General features: G+C 35.7%; 1 protein-coding gene across 3 annotated transcripts in view; it reads right to left on the reverse strand.

The window, feature by feature from the left end:
- Positions 1–25916, reverse strand: part of UHRF1BP1L (UHRF1 binding protein 1 like) — a 47548-nt gene that overhangs the window by 14691 nt on the left and 6941 nt on the right. For 2 of the 3 annotated variants that reach the window (XM_039704052.1, XM_039704053.1), the window contains exons 2-14: positions 25291–25437; positions 19422–19584; positions 18278–18316; positions 15709–15800; positions 14013–14202; positions 10902–11042; positions 10196–10366; positions 8744–8924; positions 7323–7406; positions 4993–5175; positions 4773–4891; positions 2865–3006; positions 1937–2130 (exon numbers count right to left, since the gene is read on the reverse strand). In XM_039704052.1, the coding sequence (XP_039559986.1) occupies positions 1937–2130; positions 2865–3006; positions 4773–4891; positions 4993–5175; positions 7323–7406; positions 8744–8924; positions 10196–10366; positions 10902–11042; positions 14013–14202; positions 15709–15800; positions 18278–18316; positions 19422–19584; positions 25291–25313 (1722 nt within the window). In that variant the 5' untranslated portion in view covers positions 25314–25437. The remainder of the gene's footprint in view (positions 1–1936; positions 2131–2864; positions 3007–4772; positions 4892–4992; positions 5176–7322; positions 7407–8743; positions 8925–10195; positions 10367–10901; positions 11043–14012; positions 14203–15708; positions 15801–18277; positions 18317–19421; positions 19585–25290; positions 25438–25916) is intronic. The other variant, XM_039704051.1, reaches the window with a different exon arrangement.

Raw genomic sequence — 25916 nt, forward strand, 5'->3', positions numbered from 1 at the left:
TAGTTAAAAATATGTAGATTAACAAGGTATACAATTAAAGAAACAAAATAATAGTCATGACAGCTGATACAAAGGATTATAATTACAGTTTTATGAGAAATCAAATACAGTGAAACAGAACAGGGATAAGTCAGGCTCACAGACTATGATTTATGTTCTCTCTCATTTTTGAGTAGAATGCTGTGGCATCAATATTTGTACAAAAACATAAGGGTCTCAGGCTTTTCATAAATATTTGTACAAAAACATAAGGGTCTCAGGCTTTTCTTATCTGAAGGTCTTAAATTTAGTTTAGTTATATTAGGCTGAAGTGGCTCATTCCCTCAACTCAAGAGCAGCTTGGTAGAACATTTCTTAAAGTGTTTCCAAAATTTACAGCTTTGAGAAAGAGAGAATGATAATTTGGAGTTCAATCTGGCATGTCAGATAGGGTTTTTTACCATACAGTATTTTATTTCTTTGCTAGGATACAAGCAAACAGTTAGATGTACCAATGCAGCTAATATTCTTAACATTGAAGAATACAGATCAGGTATTTTTGACAATTATCTGATAATCATAATACATTTGTTTCACCAGAAAAATAATAATATACCTCAACTCCTAAAGAACAAAAAATAGTTCAGCACACTGTAATTAACTTGCATATTTTCAGTGCACATCTTAAAGCAAACTTATTTTATGCCAAATCCTGAATCTTAAACTGTTAACATGAACCTTGGCCACTCTAGTTTTGCTGTTATCAGTGACACTGCCTTCTATCACAATATCTCCATTCTGAATCTAGAAAGTAGGAGTAAAAAATCATCCCAAAAGACACAAAGATGGGGGTCTTTGTATTTAAATGAAAGCTTCTTCATTTAAATATAAGGACTCAGGAAAAAAAAACTAAATAAATTAATTAACCATACGATATGTAACCATTAATTCATCATTTGCTTGAATAAAAATAATGCTGTTAATACAGGGTGACATAATTATTATGAATCAAGGTTTGAGGGATGTAAGAATACTTTTATCCTTTCATAGTTTAGTAGGCTATTCCCATATAATAATTCAATATTAGATTAATCTATATTTGCAGATTTACAGTTGTTTGCTCTTAATAACTGTTTCTATTCAGTAGAAACCGTGTCCTTGTAAAGTTCCATTAAGGATGTAGCAAGAGCTTAGAAAGATAACCATTTCTCCATATGCTGACTTTTTAGAGTCCTTGAAACCTCTCCTGTGGGCACCACTGAAGAGACTAATTTTGTTCACCTCTTAACCTTGGAAACCATAAAATGAAACACTCAATGCAAACACGGGATATGTGGGAAATTTATCTGCTCAATAATCCTTTTTTTACAAGGAAGGAGAAGAAAAGGGAAGCAAAAATTTGATGTTCAGCTGGATTTACAAGCACCACTCCTCTGGAATAAGCATACAGAGAACTCATGTACCTGAACTACACCAACAACCAGCATGAAACAGAAAATGGTGAGAATGGGTTTTGGAGAAGGAAATAAACCTTCAGATGAACTGCTTTCTTTACTCTAGAGCATTCACCAAAAAAGACAAAAGAGCTTTGATAGAATACAACCAGAGGAACAAGGGAGGACCCTTGCATTGATATAGAGTACAAATATTAATTTTTCACTTCTTTTTTTACTTTAGTGCTCAATTTCTTTTTAGCTCTGCTATGTCAAGTTCCCTGACAAACAGGGAAATAATTCGTTAGCATTCCCACTCAGGTCTTGAAGACAAAACCAAAATATCCAAACCAAAATACCAGGACACAGATGAAGAAGAACAGGAAACAAGATGTCTGTCTTCAAACAATCATATTCTGCAGAGTTTTTTAGAGAAATGTTTTTTCATTCATGTAGGTATTTGTAAGAGAATAAAAAAATATTCTTCCAAGAAACCAAAAAACACCTACTCAATGACAGCGTACCTTTATCATTAGTCCATCCACTCTCACATCAACATGTTCATCTGATTTTGAATTGTCGTTTAACTTGTACATGGCCATGAACTGAATAAGACTCTGTTTCAAATCCAACACAAACTGGTTTAGCCAAAGAAGACTTCTCTGATCCAGAGTGAACTGTAAAGCATTCAGCTGGCCATACAAATTTGGACATGGAACTAAAAGAGAAAAAAAAAAGAAACCACGAGAATAAATAAAATGTTTATGGGTTGGGTTATCTTTCGTTTTTAAATGATTGCAAACGTACATTCTCACCAGTACTTTTCATCAGAGAAAGAACAGAAACCCAGTCTTTAGTCTCAAGGAAGAATTAATTGTTAGGGGATACCTGAAGTGATGCTTCTTTCTCTCACTCCAAGAAAGTAACTGAATTTTTGAGTGTAAAAAAACTAAGACTAGAATTAAGTCTGAAGAAATGGGGAGAATATTCTCATTACAGAGGAAAGTAAAGAGGGAAGACCATGGAAATTTGCTGTCCTCAAGTTCCATCCCCAAGAAATCCACTAACATTTCTGTATATAAAACAAGGCCAGCCACAGAACATATTCCTACAAATAACTCCAGCAGCTCTTCATTGCATTTTAGGCATTGTTGCAATAGTTTGAGTTCTTTTACGTAGTCAGACAGTGAAATTGCAGAAACATTATGTGGATGTTGGAGAATGAATAATTCATGTGCCAGTAAAAATGCTGCAAGTGTTTTCAGACTGAACAACTATGTTTATAAAAACCAGTATTAATAGGAGTTTGCAAGAGCAAGCACTGTGGAAATGGAGCAGTCTTGTGCTCTGTCCATTTTAGAAAGCCATTACCTATTTCCAAGCTTTAAGCTTCACAAAGGTGAAAGTAACACACAAAATTTATGCATCAGTTAAAAAAGGAAAAAGTCTTACTAGGAAAGTCCTTTCCATCTGGGTAGTAATATTCAGTGAATTCAATATGAATGGCTGGCATTTCTGGTGGAAGATAAAGTGACTTTTTATTGCAAGAGATCAGAGCTTTAGGGGAAGAACGACACTGGTCTGCTGTTGAAACCTGTAAATCATAAAAGATTATTTCATTAACATGTTACATTTTTATGAATGATTAAGCATTTATAGTTGCATGGTGCTGTCCTAGCAAGGTAACATTCCACTGCTCTTGTGTTAGGCCCTCAAGCAACACACACAACACAAAGTGCTGACCAACAGTGACAAACACTTAACTGCCCTGAAGCAGAAATGACTTGCACAGAAGAGTTTCACAAGAAAACTCTTTTAAAAGTACCAAATCCCCTTCCTTCATACAAGGCAAGAGGCAGCAGGTCACTTTCAAAGGTGTCCAGCAGAAGTCTAGAATGATCTGATTCTTTATTGCAAATACTACAGCTCCTGTTTAAGCATTTATGCTTGGATGGAGTGTATTTCCATACAGCCTGGTCTAGATAAGGGATAGATAAGTTAGATAAGTTTATTACACACATTAGGTAGCTTTTGTATTGTCATAACAACAAATTCCAGTACACAGGCTGACTCTCAAACTTTGTGTGAAGCAATGTGTTCAGCATGCACCTGGCAGAGATGCGTATGCTTGGGTATGCCTGAAGGTCTGCTTCACAGGAGAATCAAGATGTTATGGAACAGTAATCTCCATTTCTGTTTCCTTACAATGTAAATTATAAAACAAATAAGAAATCAACATTTGATATATATTTGACCTTAAATTTCATTGAATGCATCCTAGTTTAAAAATTATGTTGACAAAACAAAGCTCTTCCATTTGACAGTTAGTAGGTCAAACTGTTAATTTGAAATTACCCAATGTATTAATATTGAATATATGATGATGTCTGCTAGAATTTCTCTGGAAATAATCAATACATGACCTTTATAAGCCTGCTTCACTTTATGTAGCTGTTTTCAAGAGGCAAACATATCTGCATTAACAGACACAAAAACTCAAGTAAAATGATCTATTTAGAAAAACAGATTTTAGGAAATTGCATAGAAATAATGACAATTTAAAAACTGAAAATGTGTTTGTGTAGAGAGGAGGAGACAAGAGCAGAAGGCAAATGGAAACATGAACAGTACAAAACAATAGTATAAAATCACTTCAGATCCACATGAAGGCTCCCAGCAGCAATCTGCAATCTCCCACAACATCAGTAGTGATATGGCAGAAAAGTGTTGGAAATTGGAAAAGGAGCAAGCAGAAATCACAGTGACAAAGGACACACACTAAACATTTTGTTAGGACCTGAAATTTAAGAGTAGATCCTCACATATCACTACAATTCTGCCTAATGGAGACACATTCTTTCTCTATTTCACTTGCCTCAGAACAGTCAATCTGGACCACAACCAGCAACTAAAACTACTCATTCTAACAAAGGGGAGGGGGATGGAAATGGTAAAAGTGTCTGCTCAATATATCATTGGAAAGGGAGTGGCTGGAATAAGATTTTAAAAATTTAATAAAACCTCTTAACAGTTTTAATGTACTTTGAAAAATATAACAATTAGAAAAGCATAATATACAAAACCACATATTAAAATATTAGGCATATAAGATAGTACAATGGAAAGATTACATTTAAATTCCAAATTCATAATTTGGAGAACAACAGAACTTAGATCCAACACTTAATTGGGATAGGATCACAATTTTAACGAAGCAGAAGCAGGTTCATAAAGGTGTATCCCAATAATGAATGGAAAGTCTCATTAATTTCAATGGGCTTCACAGTGTCCCTTAAAAGCCACAGTTACATAACAGTAAGGGTGGAGTTGCCCCATTTCTACTAATTTAAATAAATGTACCTGATATATATTGAAATCTGCAAGTCTAACCACAATAGGACTAGACATCAGTTTGCCCTTTGGTTGTTGGGAAGATACAGAGGAAGCCCTAGATGTTCCTTTTGGTATCTGTTCTTTGCCTGTAAGAAAGAATAGTGATGGAATCATTGAGAAGAACAGTGTATTTTTGGTAGTTTTAATATTTCATGGAAGTAGAGAATTAGTGATGCAAACAAAATACCTGTTTGAAGGTTCTGAGGAGATACAGCAGGTGGTGATTTGGGAGGAGAATCTGTGACCTGATCCTTCACAGCCTGCTTAAGCAATTCAACATTGCTTTTGAATTCATTTAATAATTCTTTCGCCCATCCACTTCTGGTTTTAGTGGCATCACTATAATGCATCCAGTGATCACAGCTGTCTCCTGCAAATAAGAGAAATGAGAAAAATATTAGTCATTTGAAAATTTGCTTTTAACAAGATAACAAGTTTCCACTATTTCACAAGTATTCTTTGAACTATAAAGCTCATTGCATGCTGTAATTATAGAACAACAGCAGTCATACCAGACGTTAAAACAGAAGTTATATATTCCATATACATTCCATATTCCAAGTCTCAGCACTTCACAAAATCACTCAGAATATAGCACTGCCAGCTGCCTTATAACACCACTAACACTCAAAACATCATTGAGTATTTTCAGTTCAGAGAAATCTTACGACACATTAATGTCATATGTGAGAACATGCAAAAAAATGTTCAATTGAAAAAAAAAGTGAGAGCAAGTAACAGAACGATGTTCTCATGCTCACTTTTTCCAAGCTTATCTTTCCTGCCAGAACTGTGTCCTAAGAAGTTCCTGGTCCCTTTCCAGAAATGTATTCTGTCTTGGTTCTCTAGCACCTTTATGGCACACAAACAACAAGGTAAGTTCAAGAAGTGCTGCAGCACACACAGCCTTCAAAATCAATCCCACTGGAAATTCTTTTGTTCCTGCTTTCAATTCCAACATGTTTCTGTTGGTCAAGCACTCAAACCTCTGAAAGAAATCATGACATCTTCAAGTAGTCCCTGTAAAGACATTCTACTAACCTGTTCAATAATAAAGATGCAATAACAAATAACTTCTATCAGCTGGTACATCACTCTTTAAATACTACCATGTGAAAATTTACTTTATTTGGGACTTAATGAGTTTTTGGATACTTATACTGGGGATAAGCAAATATGTTTGCTATTAAAATAGAAAAATTATTTTGGGAAAAAAAAAGTGATTTTAAGTCTAAATGCAAATATTGCAGCATTAAATAAACTTTTAGGCTGCCGCCTATCACAAGAGATGACATTTTTCCCCACCCTTCTTCTTTGTTATCTTTGTCAGTTATTATCATTTTTATAGCTAAGGAAGAAGATAAAGGAACAGGGAAAAAAACAGAAAGGGAACAAAATGACAAAGATGCATTAGACTGAAGCCCATGACACTGGGATTCTCCAAAACAGGGCTAGCAGCATGGGGTTACTCCAAGCACAGGCACACAGATCTGAAGGACCTACAGGACTTTGTTAGCAACACCACAGGGAAAGCTCTAACAGCCCTTCTGAGAAGCCACTTTGGGCAACTGCCTCTCTGAAGTACATGAACACTAACACATGCAGCAGCATGGGGGGCAGGGCAACCACACCCCTGTATGCAGCTGCATGGCTGTGAGCTCATTAGGATCACAGACACGTGGCAAGACAGCACATACAACTGAAATGCTGCAGGGGATGAACATGGGCTGTTGGGGAGCACAAGAGGGCAGGCAGGGCAAGACCAGTGGGAACAGATGGAGCTCAACCTTGGGATGGACCACCAGTCAACTGAGTGTTTACAGGATGGGAGCAGAGGACAGACTAACATGAATGATGACCTTGTGGATTTCTGCTCCAGACCATCTGAGTAGGAAGATGATCAGATCCTGTTTTGTTGTCACAGGCTCTGTAATGTATCCTCTTTTAAAATGTTTATATTTCTACTAGAAATTATTTATGAGAAATATTTTATTTGTAAGAAAAACTTCTTTGGAAATTGCTAAATTTTTTTAATAACACTGCTTAACAAAAATCTACACAATTGAGCCTCTACACACTGAGGTTGTTGTTCAGCAAAATAATGTAAAATACAAAACACTTTTTGGAAATGGACAAAAATTACAGTTTTCTATATATGAAAAAATCTAACAGATTGATTCTTGCTAATATCCAATTACTGAATTCTCAATATGCCATACTGCCTTCCTCTGTCAATACAAAATTCTCTTCCTGTCAGAAATCTGTAAACACTGTTTTGTTGACCAAATAAAACAGTGAAAAGCATTTGGTCTAAAACAGCTCATTCAAAGAAATTAAATTGGTTCCCAGATTGTTGCTTTTGTTGCTTGCTTTTGCATATGGAAGGAAGTAAAAAGGTGCATTTCAAATGGTTTGAGCATGATTATCCAAGTTGTATACATGTATGCACAATTTTTTTTAACTTTCAGACAAGATAGCCACAGTCACAGGTAATTCATAAAGCGCTTGCTTTCATACCTGCTTTGTGAAATGGATAATAGTCCACTGTTAAATAGCTGAAGGAAAGCTGCATGGCCCCTCCTGTAACACGTCTGTTTGGGTCTGTAAAACAAAACAATGCTTGGCCCTGCAGACATTGCATTTAGCATGTTAGTTCTCATGCTGCTATAATCCTTTAAACACCTAAGACCTACTTTCTTCCCTTTACTGTCTCTCATTATCTTCCCTCAAAATTTTCATTCAGATAGTCTTCACTGGTTTCTAAAGATCAGCTTGCAGAATGCTGTACTCAGTCACTACTTACAAATTGTGTGCTGTTTTCAATGCTACTAAAAAGACAACTTGAAAACACATTATTGCAGTTTTTTTTCTGAAACACAACTTTTTACACTGAATATATTATTATGATCAGTCTTTGAAGTCAACATTTACTTTCAAGAATACTATATAATTTTATTTGAAAAATATTGCAGTGAAGGGGTCTTCTGAGTATCTTCTCTTCTGACTTTTTCCACTGTTGAATTTAAACTCCAAAAATAAAGGACCAATAAGATCTTACTAGAAGTGACAAATTCAATGCAGTAGATACACTGCATGGAAGGAAATACGTCTCCAGCCAGCGAACCTTATGCTCTGCTGTAATGAAAGTGTCTTTCCTAACCAAGGAGATGCATTTTTGTTAAACCCTACATTTTTCATATTCTTCTTCAGCAGATCTTGTGTTTCCATAAATTTTTCACTGACTAGTAATATAGTAGACCTTGCATGTTTCCATAAAATTTTCACTGACTAGATATACAGTAATATCTCACTTCCTATGATCACGTTGGCCCTTATTTGCCTTCTTTTTTTTCTGATTCTAAATGTGACCATATGCAATAGGCTTTTGTTAAAAAGAAGCAGTACAAGATTTATACACAAAACTTTAAGGTCACAGGACACTTGTTCCATTCTTTCCATGTGCTGCAGACCATATCAAATTAGTCTAAATTAGTAACACAAAGAGGACTGCTCTTTTATTAGTTTGCATTTATAAGAGTATTAAAGAAACAGATTGTATAGTGACCCCTTCAAGCCACAAAAATGTTGCCACTGCATTCTTCATAACCCAGTTAACTTATAAAAGAAAAAAACCCAGAAGTAACAATCAGACTGACAGAATAAGTTTCTAGAAGACAGAAAAAGCACATAAGCTACTAGCATTCTTAGGTTTTGCACTTATTCTAAAATAATTACATTTATTAATGAAATGCTGTCCTAACAGAACCACTTAAATAGCTTTACATGAGTCCATAGACACTGGAGACAATTCTAACTATTCCTCTAAACTTAAGTCTGTTGTCTTTATTGTATTATTATTTTCTCATTATTGTATTCCTCAAAATGTCTCCCCTGATGATGATTATGATTCATAGACATGCAACTTTAAAAAAAATTACCTTTTTCTTTAGAATGGATATCATCACATATATGTAGGTCCAAGTGGGAAATTACTAAGTGATAAGAAGTTTCCTTAACATCAAATTCATTAAACAATTTTACTATTGCATCGTTTTGATCAGGTGCTGCTGTTGTCTGGTGTGCTTTCACCTGCTGGGAGCTGGGTGCAGGGGCAGAGCTCTGAAAAAATATTTAGTCAATCACATGAATTTATAATGTTTATTGTTTCTTTCAAGCATAAGTATCTCTCTCCTTACACAAAACAGGCATTTGAAACAAAGAAAAATCTGCACAACATGCATTCCCCCTTGGATCATTACTGAGATTGAAGTTTAGTGTTTTAGAATAAAGCTAAGTTGAGGTAATGGATGTGTGCACAGTACTGCACTGCCAGGGCACCCCCCATTCTCCCCATTCCTCACACTTCCTTATAGCCCTGTCACTCACAGCACTGGTATCTTCCTAACTTTTGTTGCAAGCTGTTCAGGGAACTAAACCAACAGTGGTCTCCTTTCTGCTAAATTAGTTCCTCAAGCTACATCATGACAGGGTCAAACATAAGTCAGCGCCAGTGTCAGAGAACAGGTGAAATGCAAGTACAGGGCACTGAAGAATCAGAACCTCCCTGCTCAAGAGCAGGTAACCATTTCACTGCTGTGGCTAAACCTTCACATCACTGCATAAGGCATCAAAGCCAGCAAAAGGACTGAACTCTCTGCTACAGTACACTGGCTTTATTCTAAGAGATTCTCTACAACTGACTATACTTAGTAATCAATCATGTTTTATTTTATAGCACTTATCTTCTATAAGTGTACTTGTCCTGCTTCTTCACAGACAAGAAGAGGTGCCTGCCCTCAACACTCACAAAGCCCAGCTGGTCTAGCCTGCTCTATGTGCTGAAGAACACCAAGATTTACATGCAGCATCAACAGCACAGATATGGCAGCAGAAATATATTCAAAGTAGAATTGGTTTTCACTATATATTCCAACAAGGGCTGCATAAAGGTAAGCTCTTAATAAAAGCTAATTTTTCAGTACCATGAGAACAAACTGGACAAGCATTTTAAATTATTATAGTAAACATATCTACCCACATATTAAGGTTACTTTAATGTGTCTTAATTATTTAAATTCATAGCCGTAAAATATTTGGAGAAAAATATTACTAAACAGTCATTAATGAGGTAAGTAAATATAGAAGTCTAAATACTCTCTACATGGATAAAGAAATAGAACTACTTTTATTTTCTGCAGTTAACATCAATACAAAAATATCTTGCAAAATGAAGGCTATTTAAAACTATGATTCCCAGTATAATTTAAGATAGACGGCTGAATGAAAATGAGTAACTGAACATTCTCTAAAATAAATTAACACAACTAACCACACTCTGTTGTACTGTAGAACACCTGAGAATGATGCAGTGAAACAATCAATTCTCATACCTGGGCTGTTTCAGAAGCCAAGCTTTTCCTCTGTTCTGCTGATTTCTCTATGGCTTCACTAAGAGATTTGGCATACTGCACCATGGCTTTCAATTGGGAATCAGTCAAAACCCAAAGCAAATCATCCAGAATCAGGACCAGTTTGGATGCCACAACATTACAGTCTTTTAACTGTAAAATAAAAATGTAAAGAAGTTGAACTAAGTATTTATATTTCTTACATTATATTAAATATGTGGGGTAAAGAAAAGCTTCATGCAAAAAGCAATAACAAATTTACTTTTTTTTATTTTAAATCTTATTTCTCTTACTAATTAAGAAGCACCTAAGACACAGTATATTTATGCTTCACTCTATGTATTTGGCATGCATAAGATGTTAAACTGCTGCATTTCTCTAAATGTAAGCAGTGTAAATATTACCAGAATCTAGAAAGATAAAACAATGAGAATCATCATGAACAAAGCTCTGCAGATCAAACCATTTTATTAATGGGACCTATATAAGGTCTTCATTTTCAAAACCTGCCTGAGTATTTCTTGTAAAATCTAGAGTCTTACCAGTTACATATTACTATAAATTTAGTTCAGGTAATTCCACATTCAATATGGCCTGAATTTAAAATCTTTACTATGTACATGTATGAATTAAGAGCATGAGTTACAGATTAAAAAATAAAATAAGACTTCAAACTTTTCAAGTAGACCCTTCTTTTAAGCGTGACCCTGATTTTTGATTGGTTAGTAATCAGTCGAACTGGAGCACTCATTATTTCATGCTTAGAACTCTGGATTGCATCAGCTTCTATTCTGATCATCTGCCAGTTGATTTCTTTAAAAGTCAAGACCTTTGAAGACAGAAAAAAAAGAGAAAAACACCTTGATGCAATATGACAGTTACTTGCACCTAGCCCTGTGCATGTGTATGTATACATCTGTACATATGTACACAAAAACTCCCATTAGCCATACAGACAGAACAAATACAACTCACTTGTATTCCTGACACCTAAAGGTGTCAGGAAGCCCACACCCTACTTGTCACAGAAACATTAAGCTACTTCCAAGCAGGCTAAGGTAACAAGCAGCATTTAAAATATTCAGAAGAAAATAAAGGTCACAGCTATGCATACTAGGCTGCTTTTGGGAGAGGAAAAAAAGTATTGTTTAGTTTAGTTTCAAAATGTTAAATAAGAAAAGGGCAGGGGAGGAAGCAAAGCAACAGGATAGGAGAGGTTTTTTTTGGAGTGTTTTATTTCAATTAAAAGAGAAAGTTAAACATTGAGCACACTGCACACCATGCAGACCCCACAAGCTCTGAATCCACTACGTGGATTTCTAGAAGATACAGCAAGCAAATGTTAGAATAATGACGACACAAGAGCATCAAGTACAGCTGGACACTGAAAATCAAATATGGAAAAATTAGCAACTGTCCAGCAGGAACATCATGGAGAACATCAAATGAACAGGACATCAATAGGGAAAACCAGTAATGCTAGTTTACCTAAAACTCCTTCCTGCATGATTTGGATGATGGGATCAAGTTCCCTCTGTAAGTTCACAGACAACACTAAGCTGGGAAAATGTTGATCTGCTGGAGGGTAGGAATGTGCTGAAGAGGGATCTGGACAGTTTGGGTTGATGGGCCAAGGGCAATGTTATGATGTACAACAAGGCCAGGTGCCAGGTCCTGCACCTGGGTCACAACAACTGCAGACAACACCACAGGCTGGGGGCAGAGTGATTGTTCAGTGCTGGGCTGCTTATTTCAGCACAGACATGGAGGTGGCTGGAGCACGCCCAGAGAAGGTGAAGGGTCTGGAGCACAAGTCTTATGAGGAGCATCTGAGGGAGACAGGCATGCTTAGCCTGGAGGAAAGGAGACTCAGAAGTGACCTTACTGCTCTCTACAACTGCCTGAAGGGAGATTGCAGAAAGATCAGGGCTGGTCTCTTCTCCTAGGCAGGAGACAAGACTAGCAACAGGACAACAGGAAATGGCCACAAGCTGCACAACAGGAGGTTAAAGTAGGGACATGAGGAAGAATTTAGTCACTGGAAGGGTGGTTAAGCATTGGAATGGGCTGCCTAGGGAAGTGTTAAGAGTCACCATCCCTGGAGAGTTTCAAGAAATGACTGGACATGGCATTTAGTGTTATGGTTTAGTGGGCATGGCGACATTTGGTCAAAAGTTGGACTCAATGATCTTGCAGCTCCTTTCCAACCATAACGATTCCATGATTCTATGATTACTCTCTGAAGAAACAAGGATCAGCCATGAGTAAAGAGCAAGACAGAAGAATTGGTTTGGTATCTGACTCATTCTCCTCTTGTCAATTTGAAAACTTTGCAGCATATGTCCTGAGAAGATATGCAGAGACTTAAGTAAAACATACCCAGGTGTCTGGAAAGGAGGTACACTCCATCAAATGAGCAAGATGAAAAGTGCAGTGCAAAGCATCCTGAAACACTTTTTGTAGAAAAGCAGAGTACACATCCTCCTCATACAGGAGATGCAGTGTAATCAAAAGCTTCTAAAAGTATTCTAAGGAGATTCCTTATTATATTAAGAATGTAGCTACAGTGCAAAGCTAAACGATTATGCCTTAAATATATGGTTCAGCACATGGTATCTTCAAAGTACAGCACTTGTTTTAGTTTTTCACCTTTTCATGCAATTTTTCACCTTTTCATGCTGCTAACAAGCCATTCACTGTAATATCTAGAAATATGCTTCTGCTATTAATTGCACTAAAAGGAACACTCTCCAAAGGAAAGCTCTGTTGTGTACAGGTCAACTGTTCAGAGTCAAATCCTTCCTAAAAACCACAAAATCAAAAACTCTGCCAATACAAAACTCCATCTAGTCAAATTTTAATTCTTCCCATTCAGACTTCATTAATATGGGAGCATAAGCTTACACATAAGCTGCAGGAAAGGAAAACCATCGGAAAAATAGTTTTCAACTTCTTACTTTTGTGGTATTTTTAACTGATATTTTCTTGGGGTTTCTTTCCCTATATAAAAATCAACCCCCAAACTCCTTAACTCTGGAGTAAGCTGGCCAGATGTATGATGCTAAAATAAGTCTCCTTGAATACAGTATTTAGAATCAACCTTGAACTCAGTATACATTTAACTTTGGTTAGCTGGGAGAAGGCAAATGAATGGTGTACATCAAACTAACACTTCCATGTGCTATTCTCTGGGACAGCAGAAACGTATACATTTTACTGCTATTACTTTTTTATATATACATATTATTTAGGTATTCCAAGAAAATAATTGCAGAAGAACTTGACCAAATTTCATGTAAAACTGCTTTAGAAAAAGAAAATCCTTATCAGGCAAACCCTCACAAGCAAATAAATAACCAGATAAAACTTTTAAAATATAATTTCTGTTGCTGTTGTTGTTATTATTATTACTACTACTACTAATAAAAACAACAATTACAAAACCAGCACAACTTCTTGTCCTTCCATATTAAATTTACTGTTCTTTGTTCTTTCAGTACTCTTCAAGTCTGGCTCAGTTTGCATTTTAGAATAGTCATTCACTTGGAGAACAAGAGGGAAACCATACACCTGCTTGCCCCGCTCTTTGTTCTTGCCCAAGCACCTAAGCACCCACGTTGGCTCTTTGATCTGACTCACTTCCACCATTTTTACATATTTGTGCTCCTAAAGGACAACTGAAATGACTGAGCACAGAAAGTCTCCATTCCCATGTTCTCTACCCTGTAAAAGGTTGCAATTGCACTTCTTCCTTTACCACAAAAACAAGGGGAAAAAGTTAGTAAAAGGTATTATTTACCTCTCCACGTTGAGCTTCTTGTATTCTGGTAAATCTAAGGTCAGCATGTTCCCAGTTTGCATTTACACTATATATTCTCAGCTGGGAAAGTTCAAATGAAGCATTAAAGGCTTTTGCACCAATCCTTATTATAATGGAGTTGACAGAAACTGAAATGCCTTCTACCACTTTTTCAGCAAAGCCATATTCACTAAAAAGTGAAATGCCAACATATTAAATATAAACCGAGTGAAAGGGCACAAAATTAAACAGATTAAATAAATTATGAAACAGATGTTAAAATAAATGAAGTTACTAATGTATTCTACAGTTAGCAACTTTTGCTCAACATACTTTGATGTAGTTTACAACAATTGTCACTCTGTGATCCTCATCTCTACATAATTAAAGAACATATATTTGACTAAGATCCATCTACACAAAGTATAACAATTAATACAATCCTTTGATGTTAAATTACATGGATGTATGTATTATATGTTATTATACATACATTAAAAAAGCAGTCTACATCACTATGCAGAAAGCCTACTCTTCTTTATGCATACATAAGGAGTAATTAATGTCAAATTAATTACTTGATAATTCCAGTCTGGTTAGTATTTATGTCTATAAGCCAAATTATTTTGTCCATTAAAAAAAATAACTCTCAGATATTCAAAATAGTATTAAGTATATGCATTATTTTGTTCTATAAAGAAGGCATCTTAAATGGTGGTTAAACTTCTACAGCAACTTAACATGCATGCAGTATTAAAAAAGATTAAACTGTTGCAAATAATTTTAAAATAAAAATCTTACATGTTCTGAATGTTTTAGACTAGTGTGTGGAAAACTGAATATCAAATATTATTTTAACATCTAAAAATTTCTTCACTTTTGTTTTCTTGGATTTTTTCTGCTTGCTTAAATAAAAAAAACTTGTGTGGTTTGCCTCTCCTTTTCCTACTTTCATTCTATGCAAAATCTCTATGGCCATGGTTTTCAAGCTGTACCTTAGGAGACACAGAGGCCCATGGACTACTTCTACACATTGCATAGAAGTTATTACAAGAAAAAATATTGTCTCATCAAATTTATTTCTCTGTATATAGGTCCCTTTGACCACAGAAAAATGTTTTGAGTCCATGTAAAGGAAATTATTGGGATGTAGGGAGACAAAAATCACTGATGTAATGTTGTATTAACCCACAAAATTGCTTAAGTTTTGGGCTACACAGTGTGCATGAAATCTCGCAGTAAGAATCAGCTGATACAATTAAGGAAATAAAACTTTAAAACATTGCACTAACGAACAACTCTTAAAACTCTTTAGACAAAAGAAATAAAAAAGAAAAAATAAAAAAAAATTTAAAACCCACATGAACATTACAAGTATTTTCCAAAATGGATGAAGACAATTTATCAATAATTTTTTAAAACCTTAGTATCAATTAAACTCAGTAAAAATCAGACATAGCAGTTGCACCCCTATGAAATGTACCTTGCAAGCTCTATATCTAGTTCACATCTTCTCTCCAGGCTTGGGTCTGGATAGCTCCATTATCAGTACACTACTTCACACACAAGCAATAAAATTTTGGAGGACATGGGAATGGCAGGCTGCAACCCTATATACTTTTGAAAATTTGCAGTCAATGTGTTTTACATAATGCCAAACTTTTTTGACCAATTACATGTAAGTACCATCACTGACCTCTGCCCAGATGCAGTTGCTATAGGAGAGGGTCCATTAGGGGCACGTGGCTCTTCACATGTGCTCATTTCCATCACAACTTTATCCAAGGACTTGAAAAAAACAAAACAAAGCAAAAAAAAAAAAAAAATTTGAGACCTTACAGGTAACAAAGTAAATAGATGACATATGAAGAACCAGAATCCAAATAAAAAAGGTAACTTGAGAACTTTTTTCTGAAATATACATGAAACATTTCCTAACATGTCAATTTTTCCACAAACTTTTATAATGCACTAGATTATCTTTTTTAAACTTTTTTCTTATGTTTTTAATTTTGTGAGTTCTAACACACATCCCCAGTCAAATACTGATTCATTAAATTCTTGATCCCTGAATATTATTTATCCAACACATACATTTTCAAAAATTGCATTTCAAAATGGACATGCTTTAATGTGTAGTTATCTGAATTTTCTTTCATATGGCTGTTCTTTCAATAAATACTTAATGCAAGCTGATTCAAAGCACAGTAGTTAAGATTTTTTCCCTGTCTAATTGTAACTTTCTACCACCCTCCTGAATTCCCCCATTTATGCTCTTAGGTCAGACAAATACCAAAAACCCCTTTGTCCTCAATTTTAGATTTTTCATGATTCAACCTGCCTTAGCTACTAGATTATTATCATAGTGTGCTAATCACAATATTATAATGCCTGTCATAATCTGCTTGCTCAACATTTTTCTGTGCTACTCTTATCCGTGAAAATCTATATACTATAACCAAAATATTCATGAAGTGTCTAGTCTGAATTTGTTTATACTTCACTGTATTTTGATGCTTAAAGGGAAGCAATAGCTGTTAAGAGTAAATCTGGACATTTAAAAAAAAATTTTAGCTGTTTCAGTGATTATCTTTCCTTGAAAACAACAGAGAAAAAAAAACAAGAAAAAAACAATCCCTTAGTTTGAGGATGGTGGGGGGAAAGCCAAGATTTCTCCTAACAGTTTTGGATGTTTGACCACTATGTTAAAAATTCCCTTTACTACATGACTAGTGCACAGAACAGTAGGACATGGATTCAAGGAGATTGCACAATACAAAAAAGAGGTAACAAAGAATGCCTGGATGCAGATCTGTGTCTTTTCTCACTGGCAGCTTCTATACTTGGATAGAGTAACAACTGCTGCAGATCATCCTTGGGGCCCAAAAACACTCCTCAAAACTCTCTTGTTTATCATATAAAACCAGAACTGGGTCATGAACAGTTTGTGCCACTATGTCAACAGACTAATTCTCACAAAGGGCAAGTCAGCTTAGTCACTTTGGCTAGACAAGTGGGTTCTAGTTATCCAGTAAGCTGTGCTAACAGAGGATGCTATTCCAACTTAATTCAACTCCCAGTAGCAAAAATATCCCCTCTCCCTGTCCCTGCCAAAATACCAGAAGTTCAGTGATGCAATGAAGGGCTGAGGTCTGACACTTGGGCCATTGAATTCACATTCCTTTAGAAATCCAAAAGGTGTTGTACAATTTACCATCGCATAGTGAACTTTTGCTACCTATTTCATGCACTTGTTCAAGGACACTTTTAAGTAAAAAAGGTTACCTTGAAAGTTATCTTAGCCTTACAGAGTGCTAATGTCAGTTCAATAGCAGCAAAGCAAACAGCGCCTTGCTACCACGGGTCAAAGTGTGTCATGTTTAAGAATAGCACAGCTTAAAGCCATTTCCTAATTCAGCAGTTGCATCGCACAGCCAAGAGGTTGAATCATCCCACCTCAGCATTACCAGACTTTAGGTTCTGGGTGTCAGGAAGAAGCAGTACAGACATAAGTACATTCCAACTGGGTCACTAGCAAATGCATCAATTATTTAAAACAAAATGTCTTTCCCAAGTCTGACTCAGAATGAAGGAATTACAAGCACATTCACTGCAAGACTGGGAAACATGACAGCTAAAGGCATATTCACTCTTAAGCAAATGCAATTGAAAAAGTTTACTCATCATCAAATACATTACTTCTGGTGCTACCACAATTGTTAGTATATTTAAAATTAATAAACAAAGGAGAATAAATGCGAGCATTAATGTGACTTCTAATTGTTGTTGAGTCCTATTTACACATTTCACCTCCTATTTATAGCCAGGCTGAATCCTAGGTGGTTACAAAAACCCCGTAAATGCTATGTATGTCAAACCTGCTGTAGCTGAGATCACAACGTAGAGTACAGATGTAGAATTGAAAAGTCCCAGGAAAGACCATTCCAAAAGAAAGGCAGGAACTTGTAAAAAGGGGTGACTTGGACAAATAACTACCCTTCAGGTAAACCCAAATTAACATGCAATGACTGTAAATGTGACAAAAGTGAGCTGACGGTCAAACATTACTGTGATTACACTGAAGCCACAGACTGAGAAAATAAATCTACCAAGGAAAACATTAAGGCCTTGATCTGCTGCTACCCAGAGGACACTTAGTAAAGGCCTGTTAATGTTTCAGTTATTTCCAGAATCACATCAAGAGAACTATATAAATATTTGATATGGATTCTGCTACACACAGACTAGTGTATTTCAGAACTTACCAAAGAGATGGGATGTGTTTTCAATTTTGTCCATGGTATCTGCAAGAGAAAACACTACTCTAAAGCAAATTAAATATTAAAAATACAGTAAAATAAATCACACAGAATGTGTTTTAGGCATACAAATTATATTTCTAACTTCTGAACTCAGCATGATATTACTTTCAAAATATTGAGTTCATCTGAACATACTATATGGTGACTTTATGCACACACTAGGTGTTAAAAACATTAAACTTCAACATCTACTTATCACTGAGTAGAAAAACAGAGAAACAAAGTAGAATCTGTCTCTTTAACAGTGAGTTGTCAATCATCAGAAAAAGCATCACAGCCTTACATATTATTTCCTTTAAAAGGAAAGGAAATACACATTTCCTTTCTTGACCTACAACTAATTTCATGCCTGCAGCAAAACATCGAGTTCACTGCATTTAGAAAAATCAGGACAACCTCCCATAGTGGGAAAAAAAAGCAAAGAAAAAAAACACCAAAAAACCATAAGCAAACCCCATGAAAAGACTAAGGAGGTGTTAATGTTTGACCAAATTGTAACTTCAGTCAAGAACAAGCCATACTTCTTTTCTTAATCACAGATTCATACAATGTGGTACAGATGATATACAATGTTTCAATTATTAGCAGCCACAATGACCAAAAATGCGGTATCTACTACATTTACTGTGTTTCCCACATTTCCCACAGAGATCAGAATCCCTCCAAAAGGTATTTTTGGAAATAGGAGCAGAACAAGAGGGAAAGCAATAAACTAAGAGAAGTGAAGAGAGAACACACAAAAAAGAGAATAATAAATAATTATGATAGACTAAGTACCACAGACAAATACGAACTTTTACTTCTACCACATTTTCAAAACATATAGAAATGAATTCTACTCAGTAAGAAAAAAAATTAAAATAATAACCCTTATTTTCATTATTTCCAGATATATTTTATGCCATCACATGAGAAACAAAAATAAGGAAGAAATTACTGCTGATAAAATCTTTCTTGTTCTTTAAAATTTTATCAAGCACTTATCACAATTTCCTACTAATACAAAGTTGCCTCAAAGTTTACAAAGACAAAACAAAAAGAAAAAAAGATTTGGTTAATTACTACTCCAGCACAATAAAACACTCACCCTAATGGATGCTTTATTACAAAACACCTTGTTTATAGCCAGCCATGTTGGAAGATCCAGCATGTTCTGGAGTACCTCTTGATCCAACTCCAAATTGGTCAGCTGACCTTCCCCCTTTAACGTGCTCAGGTTGATCTTGTCAGGTGACAGATTTTTGGTGAACCTAAAAACAAACACACCTTAAGTAAATACATATGAAGCAATCAAAAGTTATCCTGCATATCAGTGACAATTTAACTTAAAGCAATGGTCTGGAGGTGAAAAAATCTTTGATAAATTTCACCCAGGAAAGAAATGGTATGATGGAATTGATTTGTCCCTCTAATTGTTTTCATCTCATTAGCTCAATTTATAAATACATAAACAAAAATATATTGTGAGCCATCTTTTAATTTTTGTGTCACCCAGAATAACAAATGATCCTTGACTGAAACTATTGAACAATTTATTTTAAACTATATAAAATGGAATTGAATCTATTTAACTCTTTAATTTTTGAAATGAGAAAAGATCTCTAACCCCTAAAATTACTGTCATAAGCAGTACCTTTCTATATATTTAGCTAAAATCTTGCAATAAAAAAGTTTTATTTACAATATTAATTTGATTTAGTCATAGAATTTAATGACAAATTAGAAATACACATACACACACATAGCAGCATGAGGTATACAAAATATAGGATGAAAACTTGAAACCTCAATATGATACCCATGTGGTAAAAAGTGTAACTGTTTAAAAGCATACATATAATTTACTTTACACTTCAAATGCACTAGGATTTGCTGATACAATGAAACAGTCTGTGTGACTGTGTCAAATGGTTCACATCCGTGGGAGACAACATGACAGCCCACGGGTTCTCTGCCTTCAAACCAACAGCTGTAGCATTGTATCTACCATAAGTTAAGAGTAGGCTATACTTTACCACACATTCAATCTGCCATGAAAAATTGTTTCTGCTCATGAGTTGAATCTAGTTTTACAAGATTAGGTAGTAGAAAATACTGCTGTTGGCAGTATGCTTTGTGCCTTTTCCCACCAAAATCTCCTGTGCTGCTATTCTCCAGGCAGAGAGCAAAGGGGTTTGTCTGTCCTCAATGATGGAACATCACTCTGCAGCAATGCCCCAGGAGGTGCAATTCCAGCATTTCCTTTCCATTCAAGAGACAAACTTGTAACTGAACTACAGGTCCTCATTAAGTCTGATACTGGGGGAGACAGTGGAAGATGATGAAGAAAGTTGGCAAGCTTTTTTTTCGTCTTAACAGTTTCCAAATACAGCTTGAAACAGAGAAGGCATTTTTTGAGTCCAACTCCCCAACTCCACTCCCAGGATAGTTAGCTTTGAAAATGCTAACTAGCATTACCTAGCCTGAAAAATACAAGTAGTATGTATTTGCAAATAATACTAGACATATTTCTTATGACAGAAGTGCTGCAGTTGTTACTGCATTGCTTACAGTCATAAATTATCCACAAGCAATGACATTTAATCTGTGAATAATATAGTTTCATAATTTCAGTACTAAAAATATATTGATAAGGCTATTGATAAATGTATTTTCCTTGGCAACTAATGTACTTCTAAATGGTCTGTTTAGAAACATTACGAGGAGAATAAAGGACTTGAATTATTTTGTTTTCTGGTTACTCTTTTTTCTTGCTTTCAACGGAATAATAATGAGAAGAGCTAAATAACCTTCCTCATTAAAACAACCTATCAGTAAGAGCAAAATATAAAACTTCCTATCTCAGAAACAATTGCAAAATCTTGTCTGATTCAGGTAGTACAAAATTCCTAGAAGATAAAAAGCAGCCACTGAGTGTTTTCAATCACCTGGTAGTACCTCTCACTCTTGACTATCTACGTAAGGGTCAACGTACGAATTACAAACTGGTATCATTTTGAAGTCACATTTACACAGCAAATGCAAAACCATTCTGCCATTACACACACACAGGTACACATAAGTCTCCTGAGACTCATGCTGTGTGAAAGAAGTCCCCTTCAGAGTTCCCTGTTGCTCAGCCACACCAGAAATACCTCTCAGCTTGGAGACACATATACAAGCATTATCCTGGGTCACAGCTGCAGACACATCACAGTGAAACACACAGAACCTACAGAAAGAGGTTTTCAAATTTCAGAGCATGTAAGATACCAAAATACCAACCAGGGGGAGAATGGCAACAGCAAAGCCATTTTTGAGTTACTTTCAATATCCTTCAAGCAAACAAAATAGAAGCCAGTTTCTCTCAACATGGAGCAGGAGGACAGAGAAAAAATTCAAGAAGGACCATCACTTTTTCTATATACATTTTTTTAAAATTCTTCATTCAAAAGAGACAGACATAAGAGGGTCTCTGCCTCTCAAGACTGTACCCGTCATGACAAAAGACATGGAAGGAAACTCTCAACAGGTGAGCTGTGAGAAGATATTCTTAGCATAATTGTTTTCACAGATTGATTTTCAATTTCACAAACTACACTTCCTTTCTCAAAACATATCTGAGATTTGAATTACTATATGATAGTATGGATTTCAATACAGCTTTAATATTGAATTTCATAAGTAGAATAATACTGTAAAATATTTACAGTTTAAATGCAAGAATCCAGAAATATGAATTTGCCAATATCACAAGCTGCCTGACGTAGCTCCTTTGGGTACCTCTACACACACATGCACTGAATATTCCTATGCAGTTACAGACACACGGTTCAACTTCAATTTACAAAGAACAGACTAAGAGATTTGTGAAAAGCATAAAAAACTGTACAGTAACAGTGCAGTATTAAGAATCAAAGAGGAGTAAGTTACAATCAATGTAACTTTGTCAGGACCACAACAGTTCTTTCAGTTCTCTCCCTCTAAAATAACTCAAAACCTACATAGAAGAGACATTTATTTCCTTGGCTGAAATATTTATTTTCTAAAGGTTTGTTTGTATCACCACAGGCTTGGAGCTCCACCATGCTGGTAGAGAAGATGGCCAAGAAGTTGAAAACAGAAACAAAAAAACCCCAAAACAGGTAGAGAAGATGGGAAAACACTTTTCTGAAGCCACAAGCTTATGGCTTGTATGCGGAAGGCCACAAACCACATGAAGCTTAGAGCAGTAGTCCCCAAAGGTTTGGAGCGAATACCAGGTGGCAGGTGTCAAGTTTGACAACAGAAACTCCAACCTCTGGATTTAGTAGACAAATAAGAGAAATCTGGATCACATTTGGGCACAGATTTTCAGCTGTTTTCTCCAGCTCTACCATGTGTCTTCCCTGCTTTTGAAATAAAATTTCCTCAGCGATATGACTCTAAATGTATGCTCTAATCATGATAAATTATTAAATCGCAGTATGTGCCACAAGTTTTGCTTATCTCCTTGTTATGAACGCAAACTGCTTAAACAGGCTTTGAAAAAGGGAAGCATGACCTACTAAGCACTGGCAACTGAATCAATAATAGAACAGCAGAAATGGAACACAAAGATAACTGGGGGTTTTTTTTAATGTTTCACCTGGCTGAACCATGTTATTTGATCACTAAGGAATATTACACCATTTCTGAAACAATAAACTTTTGTCTTTTTCAATTGAGTTTGTCAGCCAGATCTTTCCTTCCCATGACTCTAAGTAACAGAATGAAGGAGGTCTACTACCATTCAGCTCACTGTACCACTTCAAACTTTGGATTTCAAGTATAGAAAAGGAATAGAACTAACTCTCTGTCGAATTTCTCACAGGAAAAAAAGTGTTGGAATCAACAGTGTATACTGTTACAACTGAGTTACTCTTATCCAATGTAACACTACAAACCATAGCTAATTTTAAGTACCTGGCTTGATCAAGTACACCCATCACTATCTGTGATACCCAACTGGCACCCTGTTACACCCTTCAACATCAATTTGTACATGAGAAAGGTATCATCACCCCTTTGCCTATCCGTATTGTGGCCACTCCACACAAACTCCTACATGCTTTTTATCTATCTCACATTGAACATTTGCAGAACTGTCAGATATGTATCTGGTGTCTGAGTGCAAGATGGAGAACCCTCCATGGCCTGCTGGATGTCCAGCATGGAGAGGATCTGCATCACTTCCTGCAAAGCACTTTGTGAAGGTGCTCATCGCCCTCTGGAGCAGGACAGGGCATTTCCTTGTTTACACACCTAGCCTGGATCTACTGCTCTCGGGCTGGCCATGAGTTATAGCACACTGGACAAATCCAAAATAGCACCTACGACCTTACAGCTTCAGGTGGGACTTTTCATGCTACTATACAGGACCTCAAGCACCTAACAGTTATCAAGCTTTTTGACCTATCCTAGTGTAAGGACTAATCTTCCTTTCCAGGGAAATCATTAATTAGGACCTTGGCTCAAAAAGCAACCCATATTTGTGTGACACATCTGGTGCAGCATCACGCCACCTCCCATTGTAGGAGTCCTGAATAATACATCTACTTTGCTGACACTTTCCAAATAATTGCTTCCATTTCATTTCAACACAGAAGAACTTCAGCACAGACTCCCACTCCAGGTGATTTCCTAAAGACATCTAGAACACTTCTACTCACCTCAAAACCTGTCCCGCACTTTCTCAAATACTGACATCCCCACCAAGTACATAATGGTTCCCTTAGTTAATTCTGTAGCAACACATATAGGAAACTATTTTCTTTCCATTTAGAAAAGCTGTATTACTTGCATTTTGGGTGCAGGCAGAAGCGAGACAGCTGCTGTCATCAATGGTTATTATCTAATTATGTGTCATGAAGCAGATCTGTGCAGACACAGCCAAGCACTGTGCATAAATGAGGAGCTTGCACTGCACAAATGGTAATCATGTCGCAAGTAAAACATTGCTCAAGCAATTTACCTTTCATTTATGATAAACCCTCACACAGACCCATATTAAGCTTTTGTATTCCATATTTTCACATTCCATATTTTCACAACAAGCAGAGAAATGGCCAATACGATCAACCTCAAAGAACTTTATTCAAACATGACAATCCTGTACATCATGCCTTCATGATATATTGTGTACAAGATAATATAAAATCCTGAAATATCAATATGTGGCAATATATATACAACTTCCATATTGCAGGCAGCAAAAAAACCCCTTAATTTACTTTTACTTGATAACTACTAAAATTGATAACCACTTGATAACCATTTAAAATACAATATTCTGTACCTAATGCAAAAAAAAAAAAAAGCCATTTGATGAAAAATAACTTCAGAAATTTAAAATAATAATGATACAGTAAAAGCATAACAATACCTGCTTTTTGGAAATGGCACCATTTATTTATATGACATTAGCAGATATCTTTTTTAATGCTAACTGATCAGATCTCACAATGAAATAAGATCTTTTGATATTAACTATAAGAACTCTTTTAATTTAAAAAAAAGGAAATAAAATCAGTCACTTTCTTCTGTAAACTAGTTAAAGAGCTGACTGATCCTTCAAATATGTCAATACAGAGCTAATACACAATAAGTAATGAAAAGGAATAAAGTAGATGCAAATTATAAACAGTAAACATCATATAACCTAAAGATATTGGGAATTACCCAGATTACATTTAGAAAATACACATCAAGGCATGTTTATAATGGGATTGCTGATTTAGTTCACAAACCCAAATTTAGTTTAGGGCTTACAAAAATCCTAACAAATCCAAAACACACAGCTGCATACAAACAATTATTTTTTGCATCATTTTAAATTACAAAAGAAACAGGAGTGCAAACCCAAGTAACATTTTATAGAGCTCACTTCACTCCTAAATTTATATGAATACATACCGCCTCTTACATTGACTCTACAAAGGTGGGAGAGGGGAAGTTACCTGAGGGCAAGGTATTCAGACATAAGGCCCCTATTCCTGGTGAAAGCAAGTGGTCAGTTGCCATGGCTTCTGAGAAGCTTCTGGTACTCATTTTGGTAGTAAGGATATTCACAGCAAACCAATCTCCACCAGAGCCAGCTGGGATCGCTGCAGGGAACGGGACACAGGGGACACACAAGGGATCAAGTTCAAAGGGAAAAAGGAGTGATACAATAATGTAAGAGAGTTTTAGCTGAAGATAACTGCAGTTACAACACTTTGTTACACATCATGACACTACAGAATTCAAAAGGAAACAGACCTTTGTAAAACACTAGATTCCTGTGAGAGTATCCCTTGCTTTCTGATACTACTGGAGCCCTGTTTAAATGAGCAGCTTATTAAGAAAATTTTAATCATGCAGAAAAGATCGATATAACATAGCCAAGTCGTTCCAGAGATACCCACTAAGTAGATTTGGAAAATGAGAAAGAAGATAGCCCAAAGATGCAGTATGAGGGCTTTATTTTATTTTTAAATGGGAGACTTTTCAGTTTTGTTTTGCTTAGCCTGAGATTGCTCACATTAGTTGTTCCTATTGACAGTGTCTCAACCGTAGCTATTTAAAATTCACACTAAAGAAACCT

Source organism: Passer montanus, unplaced genomic scaffold (genome assembly GCF_014805655.1).
Source record: "Passer montanus isolate IOZ18808 unplaced genomic scaffold, ASM1480565v1 scaffold17, whole genome shotgun sequence".
Classification (NCBI taxonomy): Eukaryota; Metazoa; Chordata; class Aves; order Passeriformes; family Passeridae; genus Passer; species Passer montanus.